The sequence below is a fragment of the Xiphophorus maculatus genome, chromosome 19 (assembly GCF_002775205.1).
Source record: "Xiphophorus maculatus strain JP 163 A chromosome 19, X_maculatus-5.0-male, whole genome shotgun sequence".
NCBI classification, from domain to species: domain Eukaryota; kingdom Metazoa; phylum Chordata; class Actinopteri; order Cyprinodontiformes; family Poeciliidae; genus Xiphophorus; species Xiphophorus maculatus.
This window is the reverse complement of record NC_036461.1, coordinates 25234779-25255391: the sequence shown is the minus strand read 5'-3', so window position 1 is coordinate 25255391 and position 20613 is coordinate 25234779. Positions and strand designations below refer to the sequence as shown.

At 40.9% G+C, this 20613-nt stretch overlaps 1 protein-coding gene across 1 annotated transcript; it reads right to left on the bottom strand.

Annotated features, from left to right (window-relative positions):
- Positions 1 to 269: 269 nt before the first annotated feature.
- Positions 270 to 14815, bottom strand: LOC111612259 (A-kinase anchor protein 12-like). Its single transcript, XM_023352921.1, has 4 exons — positions 14307 to 14815; positions 11033 to 11117; positions 1887 to 8222; positions 270 to 1783 (listed from the first exon to the last, which is right to left on the bottom strand). Exons 1-3 carry the CDS (start codon positions 14433 to 14435, stop codon positions 1921 to 1923), a joined length of 6516 nt encoding a protein of 2171 aa, XP_023208689.1. The 5' UTR covers positions 14436 to 14815; the 3' UTR covers positions 270 to 1783; positions 1887 to 1920.
- Positions 14816 to 20613: the final 5798 nt, after the last annotated feature.

Sequence of the window (20613 nt, the reverse complement as noted above, 5' to 3'; positions counted from 1 at the left end):
TTCTGTCATAAGGTGTGGTGAGGGTTGGTGAGGCAGACGCTGTAGACCCAGGTAAGATGAATATGATGTTTTTAATGAAGGGTAAACACACTCTAGGAACGGGCCGCACGGCCGAGCTGAAGCCAGGGCTCGACGCCGGTAGCAACCGCTAAACAAAACAGAAACTCGGAAGAGAGAACACACATTCGACGAGGACCCGACGAGGAACAAAGAACACAGGTGGAGTTAAATACACGGGAGGGTAATCACAGAGACGAGACACACCTGGGAACAATCAAGGGGAGGACAGGACAACGAAGAGACGCAAGGACACAAAAAACTCTAAATGAACACAGAAAACACAGATCCTGACAGGTATCTCTTTTTGACTGCAAATATGCACTATAGAGCCTGGGTAAGCTTTAAAACAGACATTATGTACAAGATAAAATATAATAACATATCTGAAATATGTTTAGGTCTGTAATACATTTCGCAAAACCGTAAAGGACTCACATTCAAACATGTATTCATTCCCACATAAACGTTCTTGTTTCTGTCACATTACAGCCGCACACAGCGCTGTATCAATATGATTGTATAGCAAAGTAAAATAGCGCGTAACTGTAGGGTGGAACAAACATCATGGTTTTCTACTTTGTTTACAAATACATCTCAAAAGTGTGGTGTGCTTTTATATCCAGTCCCTTTACTCAGCTAGCTTTAAATAAAATTTATTACATTCTGTTACGGTTGTGGAGTTTAGCACAGGGTTATTTTAAAAAAAAAAAAACATTTCACAATCTGAACATGTCACAGAGCTTTGTTTAATTCGTCATCTGAAAATTTAAAGGGTAGATGTGGCGCTTGTGCAAGCAAGCTACTATAAGGAGGCTTTGACTCTAAAAATGAAACCAAAGTTTCATGGAATGGTTTAGATCAAATAATTTTTGTTGTGTTAGGATAATCAAGTCGAAATCTGGACCTAAATCAGCTGTGACACGCTTGAAATAGATACTATTTAACCAATCTGTCAGAGTTTGAGCTTTTTTGTAAAGAATAAGCAAAGAAATTTGATTTCTAGATGTGCAAAGTTGGTAGACGCCAAAACTCTTGCAGCTGGGATTGCAGGAAAATTTCAATGTATAAAGTATTGTTTCAGAGGAGATGAATACAAATAACTTTCACACTTTTAAGATTATTCGTAGAAAAAAAAAACGGGTAATTTTCCTTACAAAATGCATTTGAGTTTGTGGTTGTTGCTTAACAAAATGTGAAAATGTTCAAGGAGTATGAACCCTTTTACAAGGCTCTGCAGGTGAAATAACTAAAAGGCTGAATGATGAAATATATGTGGCCATAAATAGGACAGGCTGCGAAGTATCTACATATATTAGTATATAAAAAAGGTGTGTGCAGTGTCAGTGTACAAACGTAAATACTGATTCCGAATTCTCTCAGATAGTGTTAAAATCACTAACTTTTCAAAAAATAAAAAAATTAATATAATGTTAAAAGTGGAAGAATTGGACATGATTAGTAGTCTAAGTTGCACACTTTGGAACAGCCATGTTTTAGTGAGAGGTTGATGCGTTCACACCTGAAATCACTGCAGTCACCCTGAGAAGGTAACGGTTTCCCTGTCCAAACTTCTCTAACCACACCTCTGTCATAATTAATGTTAGGTTTAAAATCAAGAATGGTTTCACCACTAAATATGGAAATATTACTGGATTAACTTGATGTCACAGGAAACACTGCAATGGCTTTTCGGAACGTTCGTCCTTTGTTATGATTGTCCAACCTTGGAAAAGATGAGAGAAAGCACCTGTTAGTCATTTGTGACAGATAATTGAAGACTAAATTCCTTAAATGAACAGTGATTCTGAAAATGCACTAAGATTTACCTGTCATTAACCCCAGAGTCGGGATGTGTTAGCTTCATTCCACTGCAGAGACACTGGTTCCCAGGTCCTCGAGTGCAACAGTGAAATCCTCCCCTTCACTTTCCATTTCACTCGTTTCTTTTTTCAGCGCGTCTGGTTGACTTTCGGTGTCCTCAGCCTCCAGGCTGCATGGCTCAAACTCCAGCTCAGGCTCTGTTTCATTCTTTTCTTCACTTTCACTCTGCAGCTTGACACGTTCAGCCACCTTTTCTGTGGATGCTTGCATGTCCTGCTGTGGATAGATGTCCTCCTCTGCGTCCAGCCAAACATCTTGATCGTTTTCGTCCTCTGATTGTCTGAAGGCCCAACCCTTTTTCACCTCGGAGAGCAGAGGCTTTCTCAGGAGCACTGCTCTCTTCTCTTGTCTTGCTACTTGGCAAACCTCCATTGTCTGAACCTCTGCAATGACTCTTTCAGTAGATTGGGTTTGTTCCAATGGCGCTATTGTTTCCACTGCTTGGATACCCACATCCAGTAGCACTGGCGGACTTGCAATCACAGCCCTTTGGATTAAATGTGAGTCCGCTTCTGGTTCTGTGATACTGGTTGCCTGCACTGCAACCTCATTTAGCTCTGTCTGTTTCTTGCTTTCATCTCTTTGACGTACAGACTCTGCTGACTCCTCTGCCTGAACTCCAGCTTCAGAAACATCCACCTGCTTCACGGGTTCAATTCTCTCTATAGGTGCAGCGGAGGGCCATGTTGAGGCTTTGGCTTGAGCAAACTGTATGTTCAGTTTGAACTCTAAAGACAGGCTAGAAGGGGACTCCAGGTTGCCTACTGATGAGATTACTCCAGTGTTTTGGGGGACTGCTAATCCAGCATTGTCAGGTGTAACGAGCTGTCTTTGAGGACTTGCCAGAGGTTCCATGGTGGTTTCATTTGGACCCTTTCCAGCTAATTCCTCTGTTCTTACATCTCTTGCTGCGGCGCATACTTCTGGCTTGTCAGGTTTTGCTTCCTCCAAATCCTCTTTGTGATCCTCGATGGAGATGTCTGGGCCTTGTGGAATAATTAAAGGTACCTCGGATTCTTCAAGGCCTTCTTGCTCAGCCGGGATTCCAGTGTTCTCAGTGATGACAGTGGTCTCCTCCTCTTGTCTTTTGACGGCCATCTCAGAGCCGTCAATGATCACCTTCTCATCTTCCGTCTCAAGTGATTCCTTTTGGTCTGTCTCACATACTTCTATCATACGTTCTGACTCATCAATGGCTTGTTCTACATGTTGAGTGACCATCTTGGATGGCGTTTCCAGTAAGTTACTCGTCACATGCTGCATAACGTCTTGAACTGTCACCTGGATTTCTTCAATAGTAGTTTCTTCTTCAACTCCAGCAGTGGCTAAGAGGTTGTCTACTTTCTGAATGCTTTCATGGCACACATCAATGACTTCCTTATCTTCTGTAATGCCTACTTGGATCACTGTGTCAACGGCGTTCTGGGCTGTTCTGATATCCACATCCATCAGGTGCACCTGGACTTTGTGATTCACCTCGATCTCCACAGGCGGCACACGCATTGTCACAACAGCAATGCTCGGCTCTGCTGCCTGATTAATGTCATCTAGCACTAATGGGGTTGCAGTCTCTACTGTTTCATTTATTTCTATCTCACTGGCCGTTTTACTCATCAAAACTTCTTGAACCACAACATTAGGTCTCTCACTTGAAACGTCTTTTAAATTACTCATAACTTCTTGTGATATGACGGGTTGATCAGTGGCAGCCACCTTTATCTCAGCAGCTGAAAGTAGGCCCGTTTTATCCCCCTCTACCGTTTCCTGCTGCTCACGAAGATTCACTTCACTTTTAGGTTCTTCTGAAACTTCAGCCAGGTCTACACAAACTGGCTTGGTTTCCTCAGGACATGTTGTTCTTTCTAGGATCTTGGCAGTCCTTGCCTCCTCATTAACTGAGGATACATGAACTGCTGTCAATGCTGGTAACCCCTCCATGTTCTCAAGAACATTTTCTTCATGCTCAACCTTAGCATCGCATGGTTTAGTATCAGTTTTCTGATCCAGCTGCAGTACATCTTTCCCCTCTGATTTTTCTGGAGCAATGTCTTCTGGCTGTGGAACATCTTGAAGTAATGTTTGCGTTTCAGGTTCCTGAGTTTTACTTTCCTCATCACTTGGTGCAGTTGCTGATTTGCACGTCTCTAAATCTGAGGCAATATCTTGTGGACTAGGAGGCGAACCTACTAGTTCCACAGGTGGAGGTTCCTTTGATTCTGTAATAATTAGTTCTTCTGTGACTGTTTCCAATGCTGAAGCGTCATGTATCACTTCCACATCAGATGCTACAGAGCTAATTGCTACTGCATCTGGTGGAACTGCAGCAGCTTCTGGTTCCTCATCATTCTCTGTTTCAGGAGCATCCTCCACTTCAATGATTCCTTGAATTTCTGCTTCTGGTGTGGTATCAGTAGGCATTGCATCTTTTTCTAGAACCTCCACTCTGCTTTCTCCTGATGCCAATATGTCTTCTTGAACATTGTCTGTGGCTTCTTGTACAACATCAGTGGCTCCTTTAACATCAGAAACTTGTGTAGCATCAGAAGACTCCAGTGTAGGAATTGTTTTTTGTCTTTCTTTGTCAGCTTGTTCTTCATTTTCTTCAGGGAGAGACTTTACCAGTTCAAGTTCTTTTGTATTTGTTACAGTGGATGAAATGTTTTCTGAGAACAGCACTGGCTGATTAATGGACTGAACTGCATCTTCTTCTGAAGTCAATATTGGTGCTTCTGGACATATCAATTTGTCTTTGATTTGAGCTGCATCTGTTTGTGGCTCTTTGTCTTCTGGTTTATCACCTTCCTCTTGTTTTTCATCCTCTATGTCAGCTTCAGCCTCTTTATTAAGGGACTGAACTAGATCCTCTTCAGATGTCACTGTTGGTGTTTCTACAGATCTCAATTCTTTGAGTTCAGCATTGTCCGTTTGAGTTGCATCCGTTTTGACCTCTTTGTCTTCTTGCTCATCAATGACTTTAGTGAGAGACTCTACTTGTTTGGGATCTTTTTCAGCTGGCGAAAGGTCTGGCAATGATGACACTTCATCAAGGGACACAACTGCATCCTTTTGTGACTCTAACATTGGTGCTTGAACACTTTCTAATTCTACTGTAACCTCAGACTGATCATTTTGTGGCCCTTTCTTTTCTGTCTCCTCAGTCATTTCAGGTAGAGACTCTACTGTTTTTGACTTGTCTGTGTCTATTTCAGCTATGAAAATATTTTCTGAAACTGATACTTCTGTGTTGAGTGTCTGAACCAGATCCTCTACCAACTCTGTTGCAGCAGCTTTTACAACTTCTGTCACTGCTCTTTGTTCAGTTTTAGCTTCCACTACTGGAGATTCTTTGTTGTCTTTGGGTTCTTCACTAAGATCCTGTGAGGGTGTTTCAGTTAATTGAATTGTCTCTCGGGACCTTTCTTCAGGTGAGTGAATATCATACTCTCCTTTGGCCACCTCAGCTTTTTCTTGTCTTGCCTGTTCTTCCAGCTCATCCACTGCATCAGGAGGTTTAACCTCATTTTGAGCTTGCTTTTTGGTTTCAATGTCCTCTTCTGTCACAGTTTGGTCTTCCTCCTTCTCACCTACTTCCTCGGTGTCATCTACTGATGTTACCGCTAATTCTTCTTCGAAATCTGTTTTTCTTTCAGCTTGACCAGTAATAAGTTCTTCAGTCGCTGTAACTTCTTCTCCTTTAGGTAAACTCTCTTTTGACACTGCTTCTACTACATCCCCTGCACCTTCAACTACATGCTGCCTCTCTGTTGTAATTTCCAAATCTTTTATGTCTTTTTGTAATTCTGAAACGCTTACCTCACAGATGTCATCTGTGGCTGGCTCAGCAGAGTCAGGCTCCTCTTTAGGAACTTCTGAAGCCATTTCTGTAGAAATGGCCTCACTAAGGTGAGAGATGCTCTCGGCTTGGATTGTTGCTGCAACTTCATTCACTGCATCAAGTCCTTCAGCATTTAGGCCTGTCTTTATGCTTGTTGCTTCTGATCCTCTGTGTACTTCCAGCATTTTGGGCTGGTCTAATACAGACAATTTAAGTATTTGATGTGACACTGAACAAAAAGCTTTTTCAGGACTCTGTTCCTCCAAACACACTGGAACTGCCTTCGGGCTTGCAGCGATAGTCTCAGAAACCTGCTGCAGGAGGGATTCTGTGTTCATGATGGTGTACTCTGCTGGGACAGGTGTTGTGTTACCAGATGTTTTTGAAGACTCTGATAACTGGGAAACTGCGGACACCATCTCTGTGTCATCTGCCAAGGTAACATCTGCTGGCTCCGGAGCGGTTATGGCGTCAGATGTGATCTCCAGCAGGTCCTCTGCTATTGTTTCGTCTTTTGCTGCCTCCTCCGCCACTGAGGCTGGGGTGGTCTCTGTAATGATCCCCTCCTCTGGGATATCACTGAGCTGTTGATTGCTTGAGTCTGTGAGCTCGTCTGGTTCTTCATCTGTAGTTGCGGCTGATGAAGCCTCTTTTTCTAAAGCTCCTTCATGGCTTGGGATGTCTTTTGGCTCGGTGGGTGCAGTGTCCTGTAACTGGACTTCCTCTTTGATCTCAATGGTTCCCATTTGAGGCTCACCATCTACATCTTTTGCTATATTACTTTCTTTTTCTGCCATTGGTTCTGTTTCAGGTAAATCAAATTCAGACAGTGGAACCACAGCAGGTGTCTCGGAGTCCTCGTCATCGATACTTGCCACCTCTTTACCGACCTCCTCACCAGAAACATCAACAGACTTTCTTGTTTTTCTTCCTGACAGGAGTTTCTTTATGGAAAAGGCAGAATCATCTTGGCCAGCTTCAATGGTGCTTTCTTCTTCCTCCTTCACTTTCTTTTTGGGAGTGACAAGTTTTTTAAACGACCTCCATGTTGAGCTTTCGTCTTCCTCTGGAGGACTTCCTGTCTGTTTTGGGGATGACGCCAGAATCTCCTGCATCTCATTAGACGTTCCAATCAGTGGTTCTTTAGAGCCACCATTTTGCTTGCTACCGTCACTATTTTGAGGCATATCATCCTCAGAGTCTGATGTTTTCCGGCTTCTTCTTCTTCCAGATCCACACAACACAGCTTCCCATGACACAGACGAATCTTTTCTCCTTTTCCCTTCCTCTGTGCTGTGATCTGATATTTGCTCTGCTTCAGCTGATTTCGGTCCATCTTTTGAACCTGGAATTGGCCACTCTTCATGGTCCACAGATGACTTCTTCCTCCGTTGGGGAGTTACAAGCTTTTTGAATGAAAACCAAGCCCCATCTTCCCCATTCACCACCTCTGAAGGAGTTTCCTCTTTCTTGTTGTCTGCAGACTCTGCTGATGACAGAAGCTGATCTGAAACATGTTCTCCAGAGTCGGACAGCTTTGTGTCACTTGATTTTCTGCCCTTTTGCTTTTTGCCTCGTTTCTTGAAACTAGAGCCTGACAAAAGCCTTTTCAGGGGACTTTCTTGAACAATTTCCTGAGAATTGGTGATTTCATTTACGACAATAGATGGTGCTGTAGCTGATTTGGTGATTGGCCTTTCCTCTTCAGTTTTCTCTTCATGAAGCTCTTTCTCAGTTGGAGCAACGTCTACCTCATGGTGGTGTTCACATGATTCCTGGGTCGCCTTTTCCTCTTCTTTCTGTCCTACTTCATCATCTTCAAACTTCTTTTTCTTTCGAAGACTGGAAAAGATTCCAGTTGTAAAAAACTTTTTAAATGGGCTTGCATTTTCGTCAAGCCCAGCTGGAGATGCTGGACGTGGGTCCTCTTGCGATGTAACATCCTCGCTGAGAGGTGAAGATGTTCCTGCATCATGGGATGTATTTTCCTCTTTGGTTCCTATTGTTTTCTCGTCTTCTTTGTCCTGAAAATCATTAGGTGTAACATCTGTCAGCGTCTGGCACACTGTTGAATCGTTTTCCACAGCCTCCTCTGCCATCTTGAGATCTGTGCTTTCTTGAGCCTCCTCAATTATTTCATTCGTTGGCTGTTCAACCATAACATCTTCTGGTTTGCTCTGCTCCTCCTCCGTCATGTCTATTGGGACTGCACTTCTGTCAGTGGAGCCTCTCTTTACTGTCAGTTTCAGGCCAATGTTGCTGAAAAACTTCCTGAAACTTTCATTGATGTCATTCTGCTTGGCATCCATTTCGATCAGATCATCGTGTCCAACCTGTTCGTCTCCAGTTTCTTCAGTCACTTTCCTCAAATTAATGTCCTCATTTTCTAAGGGTGTCTCTTCTTCTTTTGGTGGCTCTGAAACGTTTATGTCTGGACAAACAGCAGCTGAACCAGGATAGAAGAAAATTATACACCAGTCAGTTTTCTGCTGAGACAAATTTCAGATTTTTTGCCAATGAACAGTAATACAGCTAAAATGTATATATTTTTGAAACTCCATAAAGACACATTTTCTTCACTGACCAATGTTAAATCACACTTTTCTTGTTGTAAAATTATATTTATTTGCTACATGTTAGAAAAATAAGAGACTTTCTTTAAATACTGTAAGTGTTAAACTATTTGGATGATGGTATTATAGCACCTGACCACTACAAATCATTGACTTTGTTGTCCTTTGTAACTAATTTGGCAGTATGTTTAATCATTGCCCATTTGGAAGACTAATTCGTGCCCAAGATTTGATTACTTGGCTAATGTCTGAAGATGTTGCTTTGATATTTCCACCATGTCCTGTCCTCATAATGTCATCATTTTTGTGAGGTCCACCCAGGGGCGCAGTATAGGGGGGGAAAGTTATGACAATTCCAAGGGCCCCTGACCAACAGGGGGCCCTCCACAATTTATTAATTTTTTTGTTCATAGAAATTTTAAAAAATGGGGCCCTGTCAATTACAAAATTAATTATATTGTGTTTTCTAAAATTGTTTCAACAGTAAAAATTAACTGTTACCACTCCCAGACCTAAAAGCACACATTTGCTCTGAACCCCCCTGGATCTGCATGAAATGGTTCGTTCCTGCTTGGAGCGCTTGACGGTGACGGTGTTCAGCAGCAGTTAGTAGAAAACAAGAACAACTGTGGCTGTTACTATACTGCTAAGAAAAATAATAAAGTTAGGTTTTCAAAGTATAGAGAGATAAGACATAGAGGGAGAGGAAGGTAAAAGTGCCAATTTGTAACCCAGTTTTTTCCCTAGAGGTGGGTAGACTGTGAGATTATCAACCATTCAGCATAGTTAGCTTAGCTTCAGACTGTTTGCCTCGATTTCACTAACATTTAATGAATTAAGGAAAGAAATTACCAACATATTGATATATTTAACCTGTCCCTGTACCTTTTACTACACTTAACAACAGATGGGTCAGTCAGCAGCAGCTCTAGCCCACGTCCCTCCTGACCCGTCCTCTTCTAAGAGAAATTAAAGCTGCAGTATGTAACTTTTATAAAAATATTTTTTACATATTCGTTAAAGCTGTCATTACATTGTGACAGTATGGTATGAGAGATAATCTGTGAAAAATCTACTTCCTCTGCCTTCTCCCAGTGATATCTAGAAACAACCAACCAGAGACAGGTGAGTTTTAGTGCTGTCAATCACAATCTCATGTGGCTGCTCATCCCTATGCTGCAGCTAGCGCAACCTGTTTTTGGTGAATGCTCCTTCTAGTTAGCATAGCTACCAGTGACAGCAGACAAACATTTTTCCTGTAATAAGTTGCTTTTCGACAATTGGCACCCTTAGCTGTGTATGAATGAGGTTGATTGACAGCACTAAGACCCTCCTCCTGGTTCTGATTGGTTGTTTTTGGCCAGAACGTTGCATTACTTTAGCCAGTAATAGTAAAACAAGGAGCAGGTGGAGGAGATTGATTGTTTTCACAGATTATCTGACATGGTGCCAGCTTTAACAAATATGGAGAAAACATATTTTTTATTAAAGTTATAAACTGCAGCTTGAATAAAATTTAACTACATAGCATTTTTTGAGAAGTCTGGATTGCTTCATGTATATTTTGCATCTTGCCTATGACTGTTGCTCGTGGGGAGATACATTGCAGTGATCTAAAACTAATAGAAAAGATTTAAGCAACCTATTTGCATGCTGTATGCAGATTGTTGCATGTAAAATTCATAAGCAATTAATATTGTGCTAGTTATCAGTACTGGACCAAAGAAAGCAAGGCAGTTGCAAGCCTTTAAAATTGTGACGCTTTTTATGGGTCAGATAGACTCAAAGGATTGCAACAGCAGCTGCATCGGGGGGCCCAATTAAATTTTTTGTCATGGGGCCCAAGATTCCTGGCAGCGCCCCTGCTTGTACCTCGCTGTTGGAATGGTGTGTTTAGGCTGGCAAGCTTACCTCTTTTTCTTCCAAATGTAACAGTGGTCATTATGACTAAACAATTCAATCATAGTTTCAAGAGACCAGAGGAAATGTCTCCTAAAATCATATATTTGTCTCTGATTGTAACCTGTAAGCTTATGTGATGATCGGCTACTTTCTGTAGGTTAATTGGAGGTAAATCTCATTAAGTGTTTTCGGGCACACTTTAAACACTTATCTCTTGCATACCATCAATTAAAAATTAAATGAAATCAGCCAAAATATCAAGAATAATGTCGTGAGTTTGTTTTGCTTTAGAAAGGTTGGTATGCGTTTCAAAATATATTGTATTTTAAAGAAAATAACATTATGTGGAAACATTGATGCAACCACTCAAGACTCAGTCAGTAAGTAAATTTTAAAAATCCTAATGGACAATGACCCGAATCATGCCAAGAAAGTATTGACGAAGTGACGTGAAGAGTAGAAAGTCTATGATTTGCAGTGATCCTTAAAGATTTCTTTAAGCAGATCCTGGAAAGGTGTGTACAGGCAAGGTGACTCAGACACACCAGGAGAATTGGGCGACAATTACAACAAACTATTCTACCATATATTAAGAAACTGTATGTAAATACCGGAATCTAGAGAAAATGGAAGGGAAAAAAATAATTGTTATCTGACATTTAGCAAGCAGAAACAGTTTTTGTAATCCTGAGTGACCCAAAAATTCGAAAGACTTAGTCTGATTTAAAGTCAGCGTATGTAAATATGCGGCTTGATGTGTATTTAAATTAGGATTCCTCACCTTCAGTGCCAATCTCATCCTCACAGTGACCATTCAGCTCTGCTTTTCTGTTGATGTCAGAGATCTGTCCATTGTTTCTGAGAACCTGAAGCGAAGCACAAAAATATATGATGAGTAATAGATTATAAAATCATCGATTGTCCATTCGCACTTATTCCTACAGGGTTGTTGGAGTACTGTTGTCTATCTCCAGCTGTTATTGGGCAAGAGGCATCACAGGGCAAACAACCATTCACACACTCACCCTACAGTAACCAGTTAACCTAACAGCAATGGTTTTGGACTTGGAGGAAGATGGTACAGGTCAACTCCAGGCTGGGATTCAAACCCAGGACCTTCTTTGTGCAAGTCTACAGTGCTCTCATCTGCATCATGGTGGAGCCAATTTTAACATAAAATTCAGCAAACAGTCAATCCGCAGTCAGCTTCAATTATTCTCCATTTAAATTACAAACATTTTGATCATACGTCTATCAATGGGTGGGAGGGTGAAAAAAAGAACTTTCCCTTTGTGAAGCCCAGGTATTTCTTTCGTCTTAAGTCGTGTTTTCTAAACAATCGATACAATCCAGTTAGTGTTGGATGGTGGCGACTGTGACCTTTCTGCTAACAATCCTAATAGCCTAAATCTCAAGACCCTGAGACAGATTAGTGCGGCAGGTCTGAGCAGGGTTTAGAGAATGAGCAACACATGTCCAACATGTGTCCAGGTCATTCCCTTCATAAATCAGGATAAACGTCGCTGTCAGCGAGTTGATAGATGCAGGTGTCCTAACATATTTGGCCAATCTCCTAGAGCCGATGTTTCTCGCTGTTTGCTGATGTCAAAACAGATCTTCCAAGTAATCCTCGAGGACGATTAAGGAAATGCAGGGCAAAACCGCTGAGAGAATTACAAGATGCCAAGAGATCAAATGCCATAACGTGATTAGAACTTACTTTTCCACTCAACTTCAACAACAAGCGAGCGCCTGACCTGTGGTAGACGGTTCGGCAGATTTTCTTTTGCTTTCATTTATTTGGAGCTTGTTTGTCTCTGAATGTATTTTTGAACAGTTCACAAAATAAAGAAAAAAAGAACAAATGTTTTAGGCTATGAAATTTCAGCGCCAATTCACAGCACATGAAAAGGCCAAATTTATATACAGAAGTATATTCCAGGATTCAGGGGTCTCAAACTCCAGTCCTCAAGGGCCGCAGTCCTGCAACTTTTAGATGTGCCTCTGCTGCACCACCTGAACAGAATAATTAGGTCATTAAGGCTCTGGAGAACTGATCTACACAAGGAGGAGGTCATTAAGTCATTTCATTCCAGTGTTTTGTACATGAGGCACATCTAAAAACTGCAGGACAGCGGCCCTCGAGGCCTGGAGTTTGACACCTGTGCCAGGATTGATCCAATGATACATACAGATACCAATTTGGTCCTAGTTATGATATAGCGCAGTTAAATTACTTTAATAAGGCTGATTGTTAAAAAGTCATTGATTACATTGTCACTGGCTTTGCAGCAATTCCTCCTGAATAAGCTTTTGGTGACGTTGGAAAGGAACAACTTCCTTTTAACAAGAGAAACTGGACTCAGTATGAGCTGCCGTGACCAACTACTGGTTGGATTAATGCTTTTTCCAAGAGAAATGGCAGACATCTTTTCCAATCATTGCTGCATATTTTTTTTTATAAAAGTTGTAAAAGTAAATAAGGCGTCATGCAGAACACTTAGATTAGCATGTTCATTTCTTCTTTTTTTTAAAAGTAGTTCTCCATTATAGTCAGGTACAATAGAGAGCATCTGTAAATAAGTTTCCAAGCTCTGCCACAGATTCCCAATTGTCCTTACTTTGACTAGGCCAGGGATTTGCAACATGTGTCTCTGGATCTACAAGTTTTCCTTTGGACATTCCCCAATTACTCCTAATAACTTTGATTTAAATGATAAAGAACCAATCATTCTTAAATACAATAACAAATACAAGTTTTAGATGTTTTACAGTTTTTTTTATGGAATAATTGCATTAAATTTCCACATCAGAACAACAATTAAAAGCACCTGTAATATTTTGTAGCTATTTTTTCATGTCGTTAGGTTGGAAATTATGTGCTTTCTTTTTTATTTTCTTTTTTTTTTTTACCACAAATATTAGCATCTCATCAGTCCCAGGTATTCGTCCTCTTTTTAAAAAGTTTTTTTCTTAGTTTTAAATTTTAAAAATAGAAATAAAATAACGGTTCTTTAAAAATTACAACAAATTTGCTGTTGTAAATATTTATTAAAGATTTAAAGTTATCTTTTTTTTTTAAATTGGTGTAATCTTAGTGGCTCTAAGCAGGTTTTGTGGCGCTGGACTGAGGGCAAAAATAGCTCTTTGGTTTAAAGTGTGTAAACCCTTTGACTAGGCCATTCTCTGTCAGAACCACATCTTATGGTTGAGATGTGGTGTTCCAGGTGGTTTAGAGGTGACGGAGGTCCAACAGTCACAGGGTTCAGCATGTGGGCCAAAAGGTTCATGTTTAGTCCTCTCTGACCAGACCTCCATCTTCCACTTGTTCCCTGTGTGACTGTAGACTCCAAAAGTGAGTTCCTTTGGGTTCTGATGGCATTTCTACTGCTTTATATAAACCAGGTTTGTGGATTGACTGTTCTTGTTGACATTCAGACATTTGCTATATATGAAGCGATCACGTGTCGGGTGTCCATGTCTCACCTCACTCTCTCAGAACAGTAGTGCATCATGTTGGACTTCCTGCCCATCTTGACCAGGTGATGATGGTGCACGTAAATAATCGATGTTGCTTTCTGTTGAGTGCAGCAGAGAGGGAATTTTATCCCTCCCTTGGGCTTCACTTTTGTTCTTCTAAGAGTTTTGTCCCACCGACCCACCCCAGTCAGGAAATTCAAAACGACCGCATCATAAAGAAAAGCAATGCAGATGAAAGCCAGTCCTCTAAAACTCGAGCAAAAGTGGGCTCGTTTGTGGCAATCCGGCAGACATTTCTACACACCTCAGTGTTACAGTACAACTTATTCTCTCCATTTGAAAGAGCTTTTCGTTCCCTCCCTTCTTTTCTGCAGCAGCATCTGCGTTGTCCTGCCAGCAGCAAAAACCCCCGGCCTCAGCATCTTCCTCTGCTTTTTACACACACCAGCCCCATTCTGCGTGAAAGAAAGAAACTCCGCACAGTTCATAACAGGTGTATTCCCTGCGTCTAGGTCTTAACACGACTCATGTACCAGCAGAACTTATCGATGCGGGAAGAAAACATGACGCTATACCTTGTCGTCGATGTCCTGTCCGGTCTCCACATCCTTCACTTCCCCGCTCTCCTCCTCCTCCTCTTCCTCCTCCTCCGCTGCTGCTGCATCGCTTTTGGCCTCCCGTGGCGCAGACTGAGCGTCTCCCATAATCGGATCTGCAGCGCGTCACCGTCCGGACGGAGGGAGCCGCGCAACGGACGAAAAAAATATCCCAACGAGCCGGCAACTCCGTGGAGGAGAAGGTCAGCTCCTAACTGCAGCCGGGATGGATCTTGACCAACTATTTTTTTCGCTCTCCTCCCCACCGAGTTAAAACACCTCCCATCGAGATCACATGAAGATATAAGGAGCCAAGCCTGACCCGGCTCGGCCCGGATCGGCTCGGATCGGCACGCCTCCGAATGCATCAAATAAAGAGGAGGAAAAACAAGCTCCTGTACTCAGATGACCGAGGAAATGTCCGAGCTGGGAGCATGAAACGGAGCCATTGTACAATCTCCACAGATCGCTTCCAGACGCAAACAGCAAACATGCACCAACTTATTTCAGAGCCCGTAATAAATTAAAAGTTATGCCAAGATCATTTTGTGCGATGTAATTGGTTTAGAAATGTATATTCACTCTTAATTTGATCAAATTAAGTCTTAAACAATGCAAAAAAATACTGGGTAAGTATTGTGAGAATGTATCAGTTTTGTGAATCAATGTGAAACAGCGTGAATACTAACTTTAATTAACACCAACACAACATTCTTGCTTCGTTTCATGTTGCTATTTCATATTTTCATTTTTTTTTCTTCTCCAGACTAAAACCTGTTTATGAAATATGTCATGGTGACCGTTCAGCACTGCAAAAACCTGGCAAGTTGATTTATTTTAGCCGCCGCCTTCTCAAAGATACAGTTGAAACCAGATATTTGCAGCCGCTGCACAAAAAGACTCTCTTAGCAGCGTCAGTCGGCGTCTTCACAAGGTCTTCTGCTTTTGTTCTGCATGCAAATATTTCACACCAAAAACACACCCACCTCTGAGACCTGAACGGCACCAGATACCACGATGTTTATCCTAGAGGCTGTCGTCCTGTTGGAGAACTAAAGCCTCCTCTGATCAGACTTTTGTTCTCTTATTTACGTGTAATAGCGGGGTTGAAGTCAACCCTCCGATGTTACACCCCTGATCCACTGCGGTCACAGTGAAATAATACAGTGAACACAAGTGTAACCAGGTGAAACCTCTTTGGTTCTGCAACGCCGGCTGCCTGGTGTGAAAGCGCACCAGGCCCATGACCTCAGCAGGTCAACGTGTATGACTGAAAGGCCAAAGTGATCCGTCATGAGGGGAATGGAGTTGTGTGTTTGTTGGGGAACTATGATGTTAAAAACGAATTAAATTTGAAACGTGCAGCTGTTGAGGTTAAACTGAAGAATCCTCTGTATTCTTCCTAAGAAATTATTATTTTTTGGCTGGTTTAAGTGGTACAACTGCACATTTCCAATTGAGTTTGAACGTTTTGAATTTTGGTCCAAGCTAATATGACAACACAGCCCAGTTTGGACAGAGATCCTGATGTCCCAGCAGTTTTCAGGCTATTCTGGGCTGAACCGTGGTGGTGGCTGTTGTTGAACTTTCTGACCCATTTCAGTTCATCTAATGAGTCAGTTTGGGTCAAATGGGAAGATTTGGATCAAAATGTTTGTTGCAACAGGACAATTATTCCAGCTACACACCGAAACTTGCTTTGTCCTAGAGAAGAAAAATAACAGCACTCCCAAAGCGCTTACCTTTAGAAAAAAGGAATAAAAAATTGTATACACGTAAACTACATCGCCTAAACTATGCGATCACCACACATATGTGACCTTGAGTGACATTCAGTTCTAAATGAATATAGTTTATGATGATGTTAGCCCAACCTGTGCAGCTTTAACATGTGTTTAGGGCCATCATTATGAGAATATTTGACCTCTCTTCCTAAAAGCACATTTATGAGGTTAGACACTGATGTGGGATGAGAAGATTTCGTCCCAACTGAGTTGTGTTGAGTCAGGATTCTGCGCACACGAATCTTTTACGTATCCTGCATTGTGCATTCACTCACACATAGTAAAACCGTCCATCTACTACTGTAATATTAATATTATTTATTGTTTTTTTTACACTTTAATTTACACTACAAACCGTACTTGTATTTCACTTTTCAAAATGTTACAGTGCCTCTGATCACTATGGACGTTGACTTGGGCGTGACCTGGGACACTTTGCTCTGTCAGGATTGTAAAGTTTTTATAGTCTTTATAATATAGTTTTCTACACTTTTCAAAGGACGACATGATAAAGACCCAAAGCACATGTCATGTTGGCTCAGCGCACGGCTTTAAGCTCTTTATAGGAGGAACGAGTGGATGTTGCTTCGTCCGGGAAGTCGCTGCGATTATTGTGGAACGAACACGATTGATTTTCACTGGTCTTGTCCAGTCGGGACTCTTCGGGCGACTTGGTTGATTGGATTTCAGAGAACATTAGGAGCTTCATGCACAGGACATCAGGAGGTGTCATGTGTTATTTTCATACTGAAATAATTCAGCCTGTAACAGGGAGTCCAAGGTCATATGTCATAACTTAGAATATGATTGAAAAGTTCATTTATGTCAGTTACTCAATTTGCAAAATGAAACATGTTATGTAGATTAATTACACACAAAGTGGAGTTTTAAAGCCCTCGTTTGTGTTAGTTATGATGATTTCCTACTTAGTTAATGAAAACAAGACATGGATGTCACATTAGATTATTACATCAAACCAATAAAAAAAATGACATATTTAATACAAGATGAAAAGTATGTGTGATCCCCTCTTGAAGGTTTTCAAAATGTACTTTTAATCTGACTTAACAAGCATGTTCTGACTTCCTGACTCTCTCTGTATTTGGCTAATTTATGAAACTGTAATGTCAGCGGAATCATTTTAGAAGATGGAAAATGTCAAAGATTTTCAAGATTGGAACAAATTGCTCAGACAAATGGAAATCAGCTGACTGGCCAAACTGTTCAGCCAACGAGAAATAATGTGATTCAGAGTTTGTGATGGAGCATGCGGGCGAGATGCAGTATGAGCAAAACCAAAACAGTCCGACATGTTTCTGGACCTTTTATGGAAAGACCCCGACCCGCTGATTTACTTCAGCAAGGTTTCAAACACATTTATCCTCCGTTATTATTGTTCAGTTGAAGATTTTCTGGAATTTACAACGTTTGCTTTCAGTGATTACATATACAAACATTAAAAACAAAACAGGTGGCTTCTAGGTTATATTCATGTAATTTGATGCAGATATGTGCTACAATTTACTGCGTGATCTAATCTGCGAGCCAAACAATAAGCTCCATGTTTTCCGTATATCCTTTAAAGACTTAATCAGGTCGCAGACAGGCTGGCAGAAAAAGACTTTGGTCTTCTTCCTCCGGTGAGATTTATCAGGCAGACTCAGTTATAAAGGAAGATGTGTGTGTGTGTGTGTGTGTGTGTGCGTGTGTGGGTGTGTGTGTGTGTGTGTGTGTGTGTGTGTGTGCCCCGCAAAATTCACACCTCTTGAACTTTTTTTTTTTTTTTGAACTTTTTTATTCAGATTTTCCAGTGCATGTCACATCTCACACATCTTACAGTTTACATGTAGAAATTCACATGTTATGTTCTAAAAAAGAGTTTTGTTTGTCCAAGGTCTTAAAGAAAAGACAAGAAAAAACAATAGTAATAGTAAAAATAAATAAATAAAAAATAAAAATACAAAGAGGAATCTCCCATTCATTAATTGTAATTTCCTCTTGAACTTTTAAAAAAAAAACATTTATTAGGCTTCAACCACAAATTTCATGGGATTACATTTGATAAACCAACAAAAACCATTGATTTGGAAATGTTATGGTTTTCGAAATGCTTGAAAATGTAGATTTTGAAAAGTATGGTTTGCATTTTATGTGAGACAATATTTACTAGAAAGTCGTTTTGCCCCAGCAAGTGATTTGTACTGTTTTTATAACCACTTCTGCACATATAGAGACAATTTCTTTTTGTCCATTGTTCTTTGCAAAATAGCTCAAACTGAGTCAGATTGGTGGGTCAGTTGGTTCTGGGTCAGAACTGACTGGATTGTTCCTACACATGAATAAGCGCTGATTTCAACTCCGACAACAAATCCAAACAAGAAACACAAACATTTCTGTTTAACATTTAAAAAAAATGTAAAACAGCAACAAACACACACACACACACACACACCAACACAAACGGAGGGTTTGAATATTTATGCCAGCATTTAAATCGGAAGTACGGGTATGCAAAACTCATCTCTCCTAACTTATTGCGTAACTTTTTACATTCAACAATTTAGGGATAAAAAAGTCTTCCTAAAATACACAAGTCTAAACCAAGAAACTAATCAAATTTGTACCGATTAAAGTATTGGGTTATAAATATTTAACTTCATTTATGTGTTTGTCTCTGGTGAAAGACTCTTTTATAACCAACCCTGACACCCTTACCATCATCCAGAAGGCTTTTGTCTATTCCATTACTTCCTTGAATCTCTTTCTGTTGTTTTTAAAAAGTATTTTATTTATCTTTTGTTCTCTTGGGCCAAAAAAATAAAGAAGAATGAAGCAAGCAGTTTAGGGTTTTGGGGGGCCAAACTTGCATAACTGAGGTGATGACTAAGGACCCTCAACTTTTCCATAGACTTAATGTTTACACAACACCACAGGCCCCCTGCTGTCACTGCTTTTTATATGTTTTACCATCACCGTCAAAAAAGGATTAGACACAAGCAGATTAGTTTAGAAATATTCTATTATATACGTCTGTCTTCTGTTAATCAGATTCGATTCGATTCTTGGTATTTCTGCTACTTATTTATGAGGAATTAACTTGATTGAAAGCAAAGTACTTTGCAGAAATTTAACTTCTTGTGACTTTGTTGCTGGATGTGTTTAAAATATCACATTAAAACAGTTTTGTTTTTGTTTCTTTACTCACGTTTTACACTGTTATTGCTACTGCAAAATACAAATTCATGTAAATGACACCAGGATGCAGTTTGTCAAGCAGATGCACCAAAAAGTAAAACAGGCCGCCTCTAAAACAAGACCGAGCGAATATAAGGAATATCACCCAAGCGCAGCAAAGTGGGAGCTTGGGAAATCAGAAGGGAGCATCTCCAACCCCGTGACAGGCATTCATGTTAATTTGATCAGATGCTCCGAGACGCTGATGCTGTTATGTGTACCTCAGTACGGAGTTAATAAGTTGAATAATTAGAGTCACAACTCCGGTTAACTGGAAGCGGCTGATGTTTTCTCCATTCAGAGCGGCGGCCTGACTGCTGAGGCCTGATGAGACCTAATCCAATAAAAACGCGGGGGGTGCCAGCGGCTCCCACCGCGTGTGCTCCCGTGTTACCTGGTCGTCTTCGGAGGTGCCCGATCCAAGCCGGGAGGGTGCGGTTCCGATCCGGTTGGCCGAGTCCCCTCTAAGTTCCCTGTCGCGATTTTTCCTGCAGTGGACGTGAAATTAGATTAGAAACCGTGACTGTCGGCCGGAGTTTTGAGATTATCGTGGCTGCGCTGTAAAAGCCGGTGAGGGGAGGGGAAAAAAGGCAAGAAAAGGACATTAGATATCATTTACAAAGTCGGAAGTTGTGTAAACATGCAAAGTTATATTTTAAGACGCCAGCAAGGTTCCTTGACTGACCCCGTGTTCAAGATATCAGATTAAGCAATCGCATCTTCTGTGAGAAAAGAAGATCAAGCTCACTTTCCTCCAGCAGGAGATCAGTCTGGCAGCAGGGAATGGAAACCTGATATCAGAGGACTAATGGGCAGCACAGATCTCAATTAGATTTTACTTTTACTTGGCTTTGAATACTGAAGGTTTCCATCTTTCAGTTCAGGATGTTTTTTTTGGTTTGCTCGCAGAAAGCCGTTTCCCAGAGTTTGTCCAATGTAAACGTCTAATGAAAGAGAACGAGGCCGCAGGAGGCGTGCGTGTGTGTTTTATCTTTTGATTTGGCTGTTCACATGCTAACATCATGACTGGCGATCAGCAAAGCCTAAAGAAGTTTATTGATTTAGGACAAAATCTGAACCAGCTGACTGAGGACTGGAAACACAATTTAGACTTTCTCGCTTGTAATGTTTGCTGACCTGAGTTTGGAAACGGAGGTAAAAGTCTATCAGGCATAAACCTAACTTCACTTGCTCGGTTGAAAATTATAATACATGCCTCCTTTGGACATGACATGTGGGTGTAAGGTGTATTTAAAATGTATGATTAG